General features: G+C 49.0%; 1 protein-coding gene across 2 annotated transcripts; it reads right to left on the bottom strand.

The window, feature by feature from the left end:
* Positions 1–303: 303 nt before the first annotated feature.
* Positions 304–15,519, bottom strand: CCR6 (C-C motif chemokine receptor 6). Of its 2 annotated transcripts, none has more exons than XM_087865653.1 (3): positions 15,391–15,519; positions 2,963–3,071; positions 304–2,863 (listed from the first exon to the last, which is right to left on the bottom strand). In XM_087865653.1, exons 2-3 carry the CDS (start codon positions 2,969–2,971, stop codon positions 1,745–1,747), a joined length of 1,128 nt encoding a protein of 375 aa, XP_087721779.1. In that variant the 5' UTR covers positions 2,972–3,071; positions 15,391–15,519; the 3' UTR covers positions 304–1,744. The 2 variants fall into 2 exon arrangements, with proteins under 2 accessions (XP_087721779.1, XP_045632175.1); XM_045776219.2 differs by having other exon boundaries at positions 15,295–15,492.
* Positions 15,520–16,653: the final 1,134 nt, after the last annotated feature.

Here is a 16,653-nt window from a genome sequence, read left to right as displayed (position 1 = left end):
CCCCCAACCCCCCGTAGTAGAATGGTGTTTGCAAAGGGGCAGAGGACGGGTTAACGGCAGAGACATGCAAGGTCCAGACAGAGTCTGACAGTGGGAGGAGATTTGGGGAAACCAATTTAAAAAAGGTACCAGAACTGTTCAAGAACAATCGGAGCCCCTTAATAAGGGGTCAAAACCCACGCGGCCCTGAGTCTCCCGAGGGCGTCCGTGCGTCGCTCGCCAAACAGTTACGGGTATGGATGTTCTGATGCCCAAGGCAGCAAGAAACAATGACAATATGGAATGAAATAAAGTTATGTATCGTATTTTGGAAACACTTTTATTCATTATGGCTGAAATTAAATGGGTTATTGCATAAAGAAGCAAGCTTCACGTATCTGAAAATTCGGATCATACAGAAGAGCCGAATTCCAGCTGTGCGACAGTAAAACGAGCTATTTCCGTGCCTGCTTAGAAACAAAACTTATCTCCGCAGATCCTCGCAGCGCATCGGCAATCCCGCTAGGAGCATCCGAGTAACGGCGCCCGGGCTTTGAGGGCTGGAGTCCACGCTCACAGGCTCGAAGGAGGCGCGCCCTCTGACCACCTCAGTCTCCCGAGTCAGAACCCTGATTCTGACCGTCCCTACTTCACACGCAAAACAGCTTTAATTTGCAAAGCCAAAACGATGTTTGAAACATACAGACTTTGGATCCTAAGCTATCACTTTGAATTTCATATAGAGATGCAGGTAAATCTTACGAGAACAGTAGAAAGTTTCAAGAACAGGTTTCTCAGGATTACACGTCAGCGTCTTTGTAATTCACGTCAGGACCTTCTAATGCATGTTTGTAATGTGGCTTTTTTCCTACTTGTGTTCTTTGTTTACAAAGCACTCTCAAAGCTTGAGTTCTAGGAACTTTCTAGAAGCTGAAGAGAGTTGTTAAAATCTAATTCCGTGATCAACCTCAGACTTTGCGTAAAACCACTTTAAAGTCAGCAGCAGAAGCAGAGGATCCCAGCTCCTTGCCGCCCCCCGAGCCCTTGGCACCAGGGTCCTCTCTGAGCTGCTTCTGCTCCACTGTGGACGTGGGACAAAAGCTCTTTCTGCATTGTCTCGGGGAGGCGTCCTTGTGCTTTCTAAAAGAAGATAATTTAAAGGCTTTACACTCTAAACTGCGCTATAACCCCCGATTTCACTGTGGTTTGTCTAGCAAATAGTTTCTAAGTCCCTCTGCATGCTGAATGTATGCCGTCTGTATGCGTCTTCATGGAACTCTGTTTACCAGATTTTTGGAGAATTACTGACTACAGAGAACATTTTCTCAAGGAAGAAAAGCAAACATACACTGTCCTGATGGCCTGTCACCACTGATCTGCCTTCTCCGTGGTCACAGTCGACACCGGTGTGCGCCCAGCCACTGTCTCTCTACCCACGCCTCTTTTCCAGTTTGGGTGAAATGTTTCACCTTCTGCCTAAAATGAGTTGTCCGAGGGCTCTTACGTGATTTTTTCCCATCTTGGTTTTCCGAACCCTGTGCGTTTTGCTGTGATCAGAAGAGATGGTGCCTCTAGAGCCGCTTCAGGAATATTCCAGAAAATGTCCACGTGTGTCCACGGTTGGCTGCGAGTCCGCATTCCCCGGGGCCCGCTTTGGGGAGGGCCAGCGGTAGGGTACCCCGGGGGCTCAGGGCTGCAGGAGGACAGGGCTCCGGAGTCCACGTCCACACTCCCCCACCCTCGGGCACCGCCCACTCCGGGCCAGTCACATGGTGAAGGACGACGCGTTCTCGTTGTCCACAGTCTCGCTGTTCTGCCTGGAGATGAAGGTCTCCGAGTGCAGCCGGGAGCAGGAGAAGCCCGGAGCCTTCTGCCTCCGTCGCACGCACCACAGGTCCTTCACAATCTTCAGAAAGTAGCTCCTGAACTTCTGCCCGATGAAGGCGTAGAGCACGGGGTTGAGGCAGCAGTGCAGGAAAGCCAGGACCTCGGTGACGCTCGTGCTGTAGCCCAGCACCTTCTGGCCATGGCAGGAGCGGTTCATCCTACCCATCTGTGCGGCTGTCACCAGAAGCACCATGTTGTGGGGCACCTGGCACGCCAGGAACACCAGCACCACCGCGACAACCACGCGGATGGCCTTGTGCCGCTTGGAGTTCTGAGCCTGCACGAGGGTTTTGACGATGAACATGTAGCAGAAGACCATAAACACCAGTGGGATGAAGAAGCCAAAGAGGAGCTGGAGACCCAACATCAGCAGCTTCCACTTGATGGGGTCGGAGCCCTCGTGGTAGCGGGGCTCGCACACGTCGCTGCCCTGCACCCTGTACTTCTGGTTGAACACAAAGGTCCAGCCGGAGATGAGCACCGACGCCGCCCACACCACCACGCAGATGACCCTGCGGTGCGCCAGCGTTCTGGAGCGCAGCCGGAACGACTTGGTGGCCTGCACGATGGCGATGTAGCGGTCCATGCTGATGCAGGCCAGGAGCAGCATCCCGCAGTTGAAGTTGATGGCGTAGATGCCCTTCATCAGCTTGCACATGGCATTGCTGAAGATCCACTTGCCGGTAGCGTGGCTAACGGCCCAGAACGGGAGGGTGAGGACGAACAGGATGTCTGCGATGGCCATATTCAAGAGATAAACGTCCGTCATGGACTTGGCTTTCTTATAAAAAGCAAAGGTGACCACCACCAAAATGTTGCCCAGAAGGCCAAAGACACATATCAGGGAGTAAGCCATGGGCACGAATAGCCCAGAAAATTTTCTGACCTCTTGCAAGGAACACAGTAAGGTGTCATCATCAAATGAATAATCCGAAGTATTACCCGACCCAAAATAATCCTCATTGAAGTTGAAGACAGTGCTGAAATTCATTGCTTCCTGGAAAGTGAACAAAGGTAGAGTCAGTTGTAGTGTAATTGGCAGGTACCCACCACTGACCAAAATTACACTCCCAGCCAAAATAAAATAGACACTCACCCCACTCATCGTGGTGCTTGTTCTCAGCAGAAAAGGCGGGTCTGATACAGAAGGGGATGGGCATTCAACCCCTCTGGCTCACCAGCAGAGATAATAGAGTGAAGTGAGTCTAAGAAGGAAAGAAAGCAAGATACACCGTGATTGAAACAAATATTCCCAGGGAGCCCGAGAATTACATTACTAGCGTTCCATTTTACTTGGACACTGAGTGCATGGCATGCTATTTTACAGGAAAATATTCATTTAGAACAAGGGTCAGCAGCCTCTTTCTGCAAAGGACCAGACAGTAAATATTTTATGCTCTGCAGGTCCTATAGTCTCTGACCCCACGACTAGACTCTGCCCTAGTGGCTTGAGGGCAACCGTGGACAACTTCACACGTGAGTGGGCTTGGCCAGACTTGGTTGCCATGGCTATAATTTGTCAATCCCTGATCTACGGTATAAAGAGGGGAGATACCAACAAAACCACAGATTCTGATGTGCACCGAAATCTTAGTGCAAATTTCAATTTAATAACACTCAACAAGATTCCATTGAAAAAAAATCCAAGGAAGGTAGGTTGTGTCAAGAATACTTATAATTTACAGTCCTCGTCTATAGATAGTTTACAGTATGATTCAGTGTTTTTCACCCAGCTGGGCATGTGAGAATCTCTTGTAGAATTTTTTAACGTTTGAATGTGAGCGTCACTCTCAAGATCGGCTGAATAATATTCTCTGGCTTGAAAGGCAGTAGGAACGTATATAAGTATTTCTTACAAGACACAGATATCACCAGCGTGCACTTGAGTTAACAAGCACCAATCTGCGGGGACAGACACATCGTAATACTCAGAAACCAGACTGCGGGAAGAAAAGTCAAGGCTGGCGTGGTTCAGGATGTCTCCGTGGACAGACCCCCTTGGTCCTTGGAGAACGGGTGTGGGGCAGCAAAGGGATGGCAGAGAAGGTGAGCAGGTGGAAAGCAACAGCGAATACTGAGTGCACGGCAGCAGTGCTGCCGGTTCAGGGTGACTGTTACCAACCAAGATGCCTGGAGCGGGTGATGTGCCGGGAATGCCCAGGGGGATGACGCATGGGGCCAGGCTCAAGAAGTTCGCCGGGAGATGAGTCAGGACGGAGCTGGGGTCTCAGAGGGAAGGACTCTGAAAGCTGGCATTGGGAACAAACCCACACAGGGAAGGAAGGAGAGTTCTCTTATTCTCATATTCATTCATTCCTTGTTATTTGGTGTTCTCATCCTGCTCGATCATCTGTCCCTCCCCTCCCACAAAAAAATCCGTGGCCTAGAATTCTGACAATCATGTTCCATGTGCATTCTTTCTCCTCCTCCACCCTACCCCCTCCCACAGGACCTGGCAAGGTCCAGAAGAGGGAGGAGCAACAGAATCACAAGCTTCAGGTGCACAGACAGAGACTCGATCTTGCTGTGCCACGTAAGTCCTCACCTACGCGGGCGATATTGATACCCAGCATTTTGGGGAGGAAGTCAATATAACACAAAGCTCCCCCTGAGGATTTTTTGAACCTACTTCTCAGCACTTGACTCTTATTGTGTTACTAACACAGTCATGGGTCGGGTGGCCCCAGCCCCGTGCCCTCCCTCATGCCTGGCGCCATCATTCGGAGAGCAAGTTGATGCCACCTCTCAGCCCCTGCTCTGGACACGATGGGGGTAGGGGTGGGGTGGTCACCTGTGTGCTTTTGCAGGGACGTGCAGCTGTGCCTCCTCACTGAGGGAGGGCTTGAGGGCGTGCAGAAACACCACAACATAAAGCCTTGGTGTTGCAAAAGCATATACGGGGAGATACACTTATCAATCAGATTATCAGATGAAACACATCAAGCAAAACAGGACTACCAGCTCCATGGTTCCAGCAGTGATGAGTCACAGAAACCCAGAGTGTCCTAGTGCATTAAACCAGCAAGAAAACCTGTGTAATACAGTGAATAGCAGTTTTCATATGTTGGGCAACAGCTGTCACAAGATTATGGTCCCTGACCAGAAGAGAACAGGTGAAATGAGCTATGACCTGATCCTGGGGAAACCCCCAGCTTACACGGAAGCAGTTTCCAAGAGCAGAGCATGGGGACAACCTGAGCAGGGAATGCAGACCTCGCTGAGGACATAGGATCGGGGTTCTCGGAGGTCAGGGCAAGATGAGGTACGGGAGAGGAGGGAACTCCACCCAGAGAAAGGAGAGCTACAGAGGGGTGTCCTTGACAGGAAGCAATGCAAAAACAGTGTGAGAAAGGAGAGACAGGGAAATCCTCAGAGCCCTCACAGGCTGGAAACAGTCCTTCCCTCAGAAGGCGTAGCAGCTCCTTCTAAGTCAAGGGCATTGGACGGCATCCTCAGAACAACACCACCAACAATCCTACATTACGTCTACTCCGGGCCTGCCACAGCAAAGCTTGAAAGAACATCTCAGATGACCCATCAGATTCCAATAACATAACTACATTCCAGAACAAAGCCCCAAATCATTTAGAGGCATTCAACGAAATCGAACTTTCAGCCACGTAAAATTCATGTCAGGCATCAAAACAAAAATTTCTAGACTACTGGAGGCTGAATGCTTGAGTCTCCCCAAAATTCATATGCTGAAGCCTAATCCTCAAGGTGGGGGCATTTAAAGGTGGTGCCTCCCCTGGTGAACGGCATCAGTGTTCTCACAAGAAGAGACCCGGAGAGCTAGCTTCCTCTCTGTCCGCTCCCTGCCTCCTGAGGACAAGAGACGGCGAACCAGGCGGTCCTCACCGGACACTGTCTCGGCTGGCACTTGGATCTTGGACTCCCAGGCCCCAGAACTGTGAGAAACACATGTGTCCCGTTCAAGCTCCCCTGTCTGTGGAAATCTGCTACAGCCACACTGCCATGACACAGACGTTGGAAGAAACAGGAAAGTATGACCCATAATCGACACGGAGAAACAAGAATGACAGGGATGACAGCAAAAGATGCCCTGGTTACAAGTATCAGGACGTGCCAGACACTCGGGAAGGCAGAAGTAAGCTACATACAGGGAAGAAAATGACAGAAAACATAAACGAGACCCCAACGAATGTTCTAGAGATGACATACAGAACACATAAAATGCAAACTGCACCGATGAGGATTAACAGAGACAAATCGGTCGGGGTTCTACGCCCGAGCAATATTTGGAACATTTGGCAATGGACACTGGAAAAAAATTATAATAGCATCAAAGAACATGAAATAAAATACTTACGACTACATCTTAAAAATCGATACAAGATTTCCATGTTGAAAACTATAAAACATTGCTGAGAGAAATTCAGATCGAAGTTAAAGGACAGGTGTGCCAGGTTCGGGATTAAACGATCCAATATTAAGATGCTCATTCTCTCCAAACTGACCTATCGTTACAACACGACCCAAATCAAAATGGTGGCAGCGTTTTTGGAAGAAACAGGCTGATCCTGAAATTTATATAGAAATTCAAGGGATTTAGAAGAGCCAAAACCACTCTGGAAAAGAAAACAGAATTGTAAGATTCATGCTACCTGATTCGCTATGAAGCCACAGGATTCATGACCAGATGGTATTGGTAACGGGAGAGATACAGAAATCAACGGACCAGAGTAGAGTCTAGGAACAGACCCACACATCAATAGCCAGCTGATTCTTAACAAAGGTGCCAAGGTAATTCAAGGGGGAAAAAAAAAACAGTCTTTTCAATAAATGGTTCTGGGACAACTGGAATTTCATGGATAAGAAGTTGATTGTTTCTTTTACCTCACACTACAAACAAAAAAAAAATAACTCAAAATAAATTATAGATCTAAATGTGAGAGCCAAAATCATAAAACATCCGAGGAAAACAGAAGAGAAAATCTTTGTGCCCTTGGGAATGGTAGAGATTTCTTATCTAAATTGCAAAAGGCATGAACTGTAAAAAAATTAAATAAACAATTGATAAATTGTAATTGATCAGAATTTAGGGGCGCCTGGGTGCACCTGGGTGGCTCAGTCGGTTAAGTGTCTGCCTTCGGCTCAGGTCCTGATCTCAGGGTCCTGGAATCAAGTCCCTCGTCGGGCTCCCTGCTCAGCAGGGAGCCTGCTTCTCCCCCTCCCTCTGCCTCTCCACCTGCTTGTGCTCATGCTCTCTTTCTCTGTGTCAAATAAATAAATAAAATCATTAAAAACAATTTTGTAATTGATCAGAATTCAAAACTTCTGCTTTTTGAAAGACACTTAAGAAAAGTAAAAACAGACCATGGAATGGGAAAAAAATTTTGTAAACTTGTATCTGATCATGGATCGTAGGCAGAATATACGAGGAACTCTTACAACTGAACATCAGGAAGACACAACTCGATAGGAAACAGGCAAAAAATGTGAAGCGAGTTCACCAAAGGAAATACATGGGTGGCAATTACACACAGAAAACTTGTTCGAGTGATTAGTCATTAGGGAAATGCAAATTAAAAGTGCAATGAGATACCGTTTCTCACCCACTCCATGGCTGAAAGTTGGAGGCAGACAGGACAGGAGGCGTGGACGGAAACGTGGGAGCTGGCCAAGCGCTCGCACCCTGGCCGGGGGAATGCAAAGTCACGTGGCCACTTGGAGAAGACCACAGGCAGTGTCACAGACATTAAACATGCACTTAGCATATGAACCGGCAACTAACTCTTACATATTTAGCCAAGAGAAATGAAAATGAAAGACGAGTTCTTGAATGTTCACGGCAGACTTATATGTAACAGCCCTGGATGGGAAAGAACCTAAGCTTCCATCAGCAGGTGAACAGATAAGTAAATTATGCCATCTCTGTATCACAGAACACTGCCCAGCAACCAAAAGGAACAAAGTCCTGATGTGTGCCCCGGGCGGGCAGGGGGGTGGGGGCGGATCGCCCAGGCATCTCGCTGGGTGAAGAATCCAGACATGTAGGACTAGGCATGGCATTATTCCATTTACATGCAATTCTAGAAAAGGCAAAACAAGAGAGGTGCACATCAAGTCCGTGATTGTCGTAGGTCAGGGACGACAGGAGATTGGCTAAAGGGGCATAGGGACCTTTCCGTGGTGACAGAAACGTTCCCTATCAGGATTGTGATAATGGTGTCATGTGTCAACACCCACTGAATAAGATACTTCGAGTTGGCGACATTCGTCATATGTAAATGATACCCCGAGAGAGCTAATAAAATACTGCACACAGGTCCCGTGGTTAAGACAAGAAGTGCCATCGGTCGGAGTCCTCCCCGAGGACGGAGGGGGTTGTGGCCGGTCTGTGAGGAGGGCAGGACTTGAGACAGCCCCTGAAGGAGGGAAAGCACTGATGGGGCAAAGGAGGGCAGGTGAGGGGAGAGGGACAGACACGCATGAGGGCCACAGGGCTGCTGCAGAGACTGGCAAAGAGTGCTCGGAGGAGCTGTGGCCTGGCTGTGTGAATTACTGAGGGGACGGACCGCATACCAAGCCAAGAGGGGCCATATGGGCTTCCAGGTGAGGTGGGGTTGGTGCGGTGGGACACGTCAACATTCAGATCACGTGGAGGCTGGTGGCTAATGAGGGAGCTGGTGGCAGAGCAGCTGTGAAAAGGGGATGTCCCCATGCACTGTGGACTCAGTGCCCAGCTGGAACCCCAGCTGGAACCCCGCTTCAGAAAAATGGTTTCTTTAACCACACCATGACCTATAATGTCTTCTGAATTCTAATTTAATTCTGTTCAACAAACGTGTATGAACTATCTGTGGAGGATGACACTGGGGATACAAAGATGAGTCACGTCCGCTCCAGCTCCGGGCAGCCGTCAAGTAAACCGATCATTGTAAAACCCTGCAACACTAGCAGCAACCCTGGGAGGCCCAGGGACCTGGAGGGACCCTGGCAGGACAAGGGACCAGCTCTTGGCGAAGAGAAGGCCAGCATCCAGAGAGGCTTAGGAGCAGGTGTCCGCCGGAGGAGCTGGGTGGGCGGCCCCGGGGGGGACAGGGTGCTCAGGCCAGGTTGGGGGCACATGGTGTTTGCACCTGCTCGGTAAGAACAATCTACAAATCTGGACAGCGGTGAATTCAGTGCTGTTGTGGTTAAGAATCGGTTCTCAATAAAAAATACTGTTGTCAAGTTTACATGGATTCCAGTCACTCACCGTGATTGGAAATGATTCAGCCTGCCCCAGACCACCATTGTCACCACAAAAATCAAGCGAATTGTGTTACGGAAATTGTATTGGTGACAGATTGGCATCTGGGCCACCACAGCCCAGAAGGAAGCCTACGCATGTTCTGTGCAAGTATGTCACCTCGGATCTTGGGCAGCAAATGTTGCCTTTTTGGAGAAACAACAAGTTCTGAACTTCTTTGTTACAAACATTGAGATGGTAAAGTCATGAAGACATTTTTGAAGACCTTCCTCACTGAACGGAGGGGGGATGTACTTATCTACAGGGGTTGGCGGGAGCCGCGGGGGATGCGTCCGTTCTTCGCTGAGCCAACAAACCCACAGTCTCGAAGCTTCTGGACACGGAAGGCTTGCCCCACCTTATTTTTAAAGCCCATTTCTCCTCTCCCTCTCCCTCTCTCTCTCTCTCTCTCTCTCTCTCTCTCTCTGTCTAGCGTATCCTCGTTATCACCACCATTCTTGCCAGGTCTTAGTTTGAAGTCATTAGATCACATACAAAGGCACTGGGCTCAACTGATTCTTAAAATGTAATTTGTGCATCTTTGCAATTCGAGTATTTCCTGTCACTGTCTCTCCACAGCTGGGAATACGAACACTTCTCCAAAACCAGTTAGTATGAAGAGAATCTGTGGGACAAACTGTTCTGAATTGTCCTTGACAGGAAGTTTCGAGGCCTCTGAGGGGAAATCATGATGACACGCTTAGAAAGACTACTCTGTTCAACCTGGCTTTGCAGTGAAGAGCCTTCTGGCCTGGTACGCAGCTGCCTGGGGCAAAGTGCCGACTGTTGCTGCCTCAGGGACCCACGATCACCAGCACCTCACAGGCTCTCCCCGCCTCGGCCCCTGGGGTCTCACGTCCGGCCCTCTGGCGTGGCACCGAGCGAGACGTGGGAAGCAGGAGGCCCAGATCCAGTGACTGATGCCCGTGGAGTCCCACCGGAGGACAGGCTGCGTAAGAACGCTCAAAGCTCGTTTGCAGAGAGGTCAACGCCCGGGTGCGGATGCCAGGCGGGACGCTGATGTGAGTTAGGAAGGGCACGGGGGAGCCGGGATGGAGGCGCTGAGCGCTCCGCCGGGGTGGGCGGGCCAACGCTCCAAGCCTGCTTGTCATCTCACCAGCCTGCAGAGCAGGGAGGCCGTGCAGACATTGCACATCTAGGATTAAAGCTGAAATTTCTCAGTCCGCAAGATGTGGAAGTATGATCAAGGTGAAAGACAATTAGGTGGTTTACGAGTTGGGTGACTGCCCAGTAAGACCCTTGCTGGCACCATCCTGGGCTCTGTCCTCAGCTCTGGGCTACCCGCGATTTTTATGAATGTGAGAGGCAAAAACAGAGGAGGTGAGCTCATCGGGTCTGACAAGATGACAAGATGCCTAAAACTAGAATTATTATATTGGGTGACAGACTCAGTGTGAAAAAGCTCTAGACAGAATCCAACAAGGGTTGAATGTTATAGGGTAAAATTCAGTGGGGAAAAGAGGAGGTTCTGTGCCTGGATTTGAATAGTCAGTTACACGGATAGAAAACGAAAGCTTGGCAGCAGGATCAATGTTCAGAGTTTTATTTGATGGTAATTTCGCTGAGACGATTGAACCCGTCGAGCCGGTGCACGATCGGCTAACCCAGCGTCTAAGGGAAGGCTACCTTCCTCTACCTCGTACTTCCCCACCTCGGTCATGTACGGCTTGCACACTCACTAACAGACACACTGATCTGATAGACAGGGTCCGTGCGTGCAGTCAGCGGAAGCAGGGCCCCAGGGACCCCCATGCCCTAGTCCACAGAACCTGGGGAAACATGACTGACTTTCCATGCCGAGAGGGACTAAGCGTTTGAACCTAGAGATGGGGGATGACCCTGGATTATCCAGGTGGGTCCCAGGTACCTGTGAGTCCTTAAAAGTGGGGATCCTTCCCAGCGGAGATGGAAGAGGGAAGAGAAGAGATTCGAAGCATGGAAGGACTCAGTCCATCGTTGCTTTGAAGACCAGGCATGTGGGTAGTCTCTGCGAGCTGGGACTGGCCCCCACTGACAGCCAACATGAAGAAGGGGATCTCAGTCCTACAGCCACAAAGAGCTGAATTCTGGCCACAATTTGAGCAAGGAGACAGATCCTTTTTTAGAAACTCCGAGAGGAATGCAGCCCTGCCAACAGCTGCATTCCAGCCTGGTCAGACCTGCCCGGGACTTGGGCCCCACAGGGCCATAAGGTACTCGGTCTGCATGGTTGAAGCTGTTCACTTTGTTATGACGGCAGTAGAAATCTAAAACAGTGCTCAAATGTTGGGTGAAAGAGGGTCCAGCTTACACTCCCATGAGCAGAGCTTACACAGACAGACTGTGACCTAACATCAGAAGGGTAGTCAGACCGTTTGGCAAGAATGGCACGGGCTCCCTCAGGAGATGCTCTTCAGTCAAGCACAGGTGGGTGAGTCTTTACCAAAAATGAGGTGACTAGGAGGTGGATCGGACCCCCTGAATCAGAATTTCTGGCGATAGAGACCTTTGGAAAGGAAGGCTTACCAGTAGGCTGCACCTCCCGCCTTCAAGCTGGGGCTCCAGGGACCGTGCACCCAGACCAGCCTTCCTTGGAAATATGCTAATGTATTTGCCATGGGACAGAAATCTGGGGGTCCCTAGCCAAACATCTAAACATTCTTCTAAGTAGACTATACCTGTATACCTACATTTCTGACTGCATATAAACTGAATTTTATGAACTAGGAGCACTGTCCATGGGAGGTCGGGAATTAGGCACCCAGGGATCTTTTATCTGCATGATGAGTGAGTATGAACTGGGGACCTTTGTGACAATGTTTTCACGCACTCTCTCTACAACACTTTGTGTTAATTCGTTACTAAAACCTGTTTGCAATGAGCTGTGTCTAATGGTCTGGGGCTTCTCCAGGAACACGCCTGGTGCTCGCCTGTGTCTTCTGTATCGTTAGAAAAATTTGATGTCAGACAGAATTATAGGTCCTGTGGATGTCTGCTTTGACCCCTCAGCTCTTGGGGTCCACACACTGTCCACATTACTCTCACACATATTCATGTGTGGGAACTACTTCTCCCAAGGGAATTCCAGCATCAACTGACCAGATCACTGGAATAGACCAGTGTTTGAAAGTGGTTCCCGGGAAGGCTCTGGGTGGAAAGAAGGGAGGGAGGTGGGACGGAGATGGCTCTGTGGTTAAATAAATTTGGGAAGTGCCACTAACCACATCCTCCGCTTGGATTCCGACACAGCAGTTTCTTATCAATGGCTCTTCAGAGCCCTGCTTGCTTGAGTAATCACAACTTCCCAGACCCACTCGCCCTCAGAATCAGAGCCTCGAAATAACTCCTGAGTGACTTCCTTCTCGTGGTGGGCATGCTCAGAAGTGAACTTTCATTAAAAGATGTGCCTCCGTGGGGCTCCTCTTCATGCCTTGGAGGCACATAACAATAAGTCAAATCTCATGAGACTTTTGCACTTGAAGTTTGAAGCCATATGAATACATTCCCCTTCTAAATGAAAAGCAAATGTTCTAAGCCCCAAGATTACATGTATGCATGTGGTCAATGATCATTTGGTCCCTGCTTTTCAGTCTTAACATTTCAAAATTCTGTTACTACACATAAAAAGAAAGTGTTACTTTAAGAAAAATTCATTGTTACTTAGAGTAACAGTTTAAAGATAGTGTTTAAAATGTTCACTTACATTTTTACTGCAATAAGATAGTGTGACTTTCTCTACAATTTTTGTTAGACGCCACATGCAAAAGAGTGTCAGAACCTAGCAGCTGAGTCATTCCAAAATGAAATGAACAGGGGCACCCGAGGGGCTCAGCGGGCTGAGCGTCCAACTCTTGGTTTTTGCTCGCGTCATGATCTCAGGGTCCTGGGATTGAGCCCCATGTCAAGCTCCAAGCACAGAGTCTGCTTGAGAATCTCTCTCTCTCTCTCTCCCTTCCCCTTCCCCCCACTCTCCCTCAAATAAATAAACAAATAAATCTTTTTTTTTTAATCTGAGAACACATGCCCTAAAAACCAGAGCCAGCTCAGCAAGCCAAGGAAAGGGTGCCAGCCCCCCACTCGAGGGCACAGAAATCGCGCCGCACCTCTGTTCTTTGAACTCTGAGGGCTTTGGATGTTCTTCAGTCACCTGACCAGGGGCAGGTGGGAAACATTCAAGGTCTCAACAGCAAGGGTCCTAGGTGGGACTAGCTAACTGACACGCGCTCAAGGCCGGTCACGCTCTGTCAGCACCAGGAGTGGGTGGCGGCAGGCAGAGGGGCCGCAAATGGGAAGTAGGAGCCCCTAGAGAAGAGACGAGGTGCTGGAAAAGCAGAAGGGGCGGCCAACACACTGACCTCCGCTGCCTGTCCTTCGGCCAAGGGCAGACTCTACCCAAGAAAACTAAATGTGGAGAAAACATTTATAAGACATCAAAATATTATCAGCAAGGAAAACTACTAAAATTTTAACTTAGTTTATAACAAGTTTAACAGTTAAAAATTAAATGAAAGCGGATTTTAAATCTGTGCTTACTTTCATAAATAATGACGGCCCACAGGATACAGAACAAGAACTAAATAAGAGTGGGGGGGTGCCTGGGTGGCACAGTGGTTAAGCGTCTGCCTTCGGCTCAGGGCGTGATCCCGGCGTTCTGGGATCGAGTCCCACATCAGGCTCCTCCGCTATGAGCCTGCTTCTTCCTCTCCCACTCCCCCTGCTTGTGTTCCCTCTCTCGCTGGCTGTCTCTGTCTCTGTCAAATAAATAAATAAAATCTTTAAAAAAAAAAGAGTGTGTGTGTGTGTGTACACGTGTGTGCAAGTGTATGAGTGTAAACAGGTGACGTTTGTACAGGCATGTATGTACGTGTTGTGTGTATGCATGTGTATGTGTGCATGCATGTGCATGCGTATGTTTACATGTTGTGAGTATGCATGTTGTGTGTGTGTTGTTCGCATGCATGTTTGTGTGTTTGTGTGTGCACATATGTGTATATATGCATGCACGTGTGACAGCACTGTGGGGGTGTGCTATGAATAAAGGTATAATTGCATACTGGACACCAGGATCACTACTTTACATCTATTATCTCTTCTGACAAAAACCCTTTGAGGTAGACACTACACCCATTTTTCAGATGGAACACTAGAGGACTGTTCACTCTTAGCATTCTAATTCACTTTGTCTCCACAGGGTCTTCCTGAAGGACTGTAAATTCTCACAAGATCTTAGATAATAAATATTTTAAAACCTTTTGATTGATATCAGGATCTCTCATGCTGCAACCGTAGGTATTCAATAATGTATGCTTTCTCAGTTCATTTGAATCATGGGCACACAATGTTTTATCCTTTTTTAGAGAAACATCGGCCAAGCCGAAACTCTAGGCTGGCTTCCTTCTGCTTTCGAATAAGAGTGGTTAAGAAAGAAGCCAGAAGGTTTTTTCCAGTGATTTGTATATAGGTTTGTAGTTTTTTTTTTTCTTTTGTTTTTTTCGCTTATTTGGAAGCTCACTTTTATATTTTCTTTTTTGTTTGCAGAAATCATACTTTTAATCATTTCAAGAATAGTTTTAATGCAGACCTTGCATTTATCTCTTTGCAGTGCTGACCTCCACAATCTCTGTTTCTGCTACAGCATAAGCTTCAGGGGAATCTACGGCAGACTCTTTTAAAGATCATTACGTATTCTTCTGTGGTCATGAGACACTGACTTCCTGATCATTCCGGCATTTGCAGCCATTATCAGAGCTTTCTCTGTGTTGCCCTGAGTCTCATAAAAATTTCCACCCCATCAATTTCTCTTAAACAACACCTTACAAGCTCCTTCCCACTCAATCCCCAGCTACCCAAAATGCCCACTCACTCTCTCCCATTGCACAGATCACATTTTGCATTGGTTTCAAAACATTTCTTAGCTCTTCAAACTTTTCGTGTACTTAGTTAAATAAATGACTGCACTTCGCTCAAGACCACTGTCCTGCAGATACTTAACTGTGTGAAGAAGCCATGCCCAAACCATCCCCCACCCTCTAGTGCAAGGCAATTAGGATAAATTCTCTCACTGCACAGTTGGAGGAAAAGTGAGATTTTTGAAAGCACGGTCTGGTTCCTAAAGCCAGAAGGACAGTGTCTTTGCAAAAGCAGGATGGTTGTATCAAGTGCAACACACTCACCAGGCCAGTGTTGTGGAATTCCTGATGCCCTTCAGGCGAGGGTAACAAAGAAATGAAGATGCTTGTGAAAGAAGCGAGGGGCTTGGCCGCGCTCACCTTAGAAATGCTGTGATCCGACGGCAGTTGTCCCGCTACGCCCCTCCCAGTGATGTTTCACGTCACCACTGCGATTCTTCTAACAAGGTGCAATTGCTAAGAGTCGTTAAGAAAAAAGCAGTGAGAGACCAGAATTGGCCAAAAGCAAATTGCTGAACTGCCACTTCCTACTTAAAAGTAACGCCTATTTGCCCAAATGCAGAAGGTTAACCGTGCATATCCTGCGGGCGTAAAATAATCCCACGGCTCCTTGGAAGCGGAGTCACCCCCGAGGTGGGGCTAAGGCGAGGCCGGAGACCTGGGCCCCGGTGCTGCTCACAGCACCTTCGAGATGCTTCTCCACTTGTGGTAATGGCTTGTGCTCACACCTTCTCACTCCTTTGCCTGATTATTTCCTGTGAGCAAGGACACTTTGCAAACTGCCTGGGAAGGCGTAGACGGGTTTGGGAACGGGAACCTGAGCCTGCGGTTAGGGCAGCCCCTGGAGCCCCCATGCCTGGATTTCCCCCAAAATCTGTGCACACAGAGATAGGTTCCTGACCCTGTGGGGACGCCACAGGTCCTTCCTCTGTCAGATCACGGCCGTGTGGCTCTTGCCTCAGCGTGTCCCGAGAAATACGGGGTCGGGCTCTGTGAAGCGAGGAGAAAGGCGCTCGTGGAGGGCAGGCTCTCGACAAAGAGGAGCTGCTGGGGTGTGATTTGGGGCCGTAAAATCCCTAAAGTTGGACACGGGATCTTTATGAGCCGGCAGAGGACAGATCTGAGTGCCCTGTCCTTAGACGTAGCAAACGATTCGCTTGGGAACTCATTTTTAGGTGCAAGTGATTAAAAAAACAGGGAAAAAAAGGAAAAAAGAGTTCTGGAGTCAGAAAGGTACTGGTCATCCTGTAGTATGCTGCTGTGAATCGAGTCTCGGAAAATACCAAAGGTTTTACAGCAAAGGGACCCAGAGTTTCCTACAAGCCAGGACCGGACCAGCTGGCATGGCCAGGCCCTCGGAGGGTCTCTGCCTCCTCCCTGAGCTCACTGGGCGCTCACGGCCGCTCAGGGCTCACCCTCCGTTGCCTGCACAGACGCTAGTCAGCCCTCTCGCCTTCCTGTAGACCCCCGAACCCTGCTTGTCCCCACGCCTGAGCGAGCATGAAACGTGGGGCCTGTCCCCTTGTCACTTCTCTTGGGGACTGGCCGACCACAGCAGGTCATTTCCTTTGCCCAGCGCTGCCCCCCACCCGCCCCTGCCCAACAGTCTGCTTATCCTGCTTC

Source organism: Ursus americanus, chromosome 11, assembly GCF_024610735.1.
Source record: "Ursus americanus isolate L20-20 chromosome 11, mUrsAme1.1.p, whole genome shotgun sequence".
Lineage (NCBI taxonomy): Eukaryota > Metazoa > Chordata > Mammalia > Carnivora > Ursidae > Ursus > Ursus americanus.
This window is presented reverse-complemented; position numbering and strand designations above follow the sequence as displayed.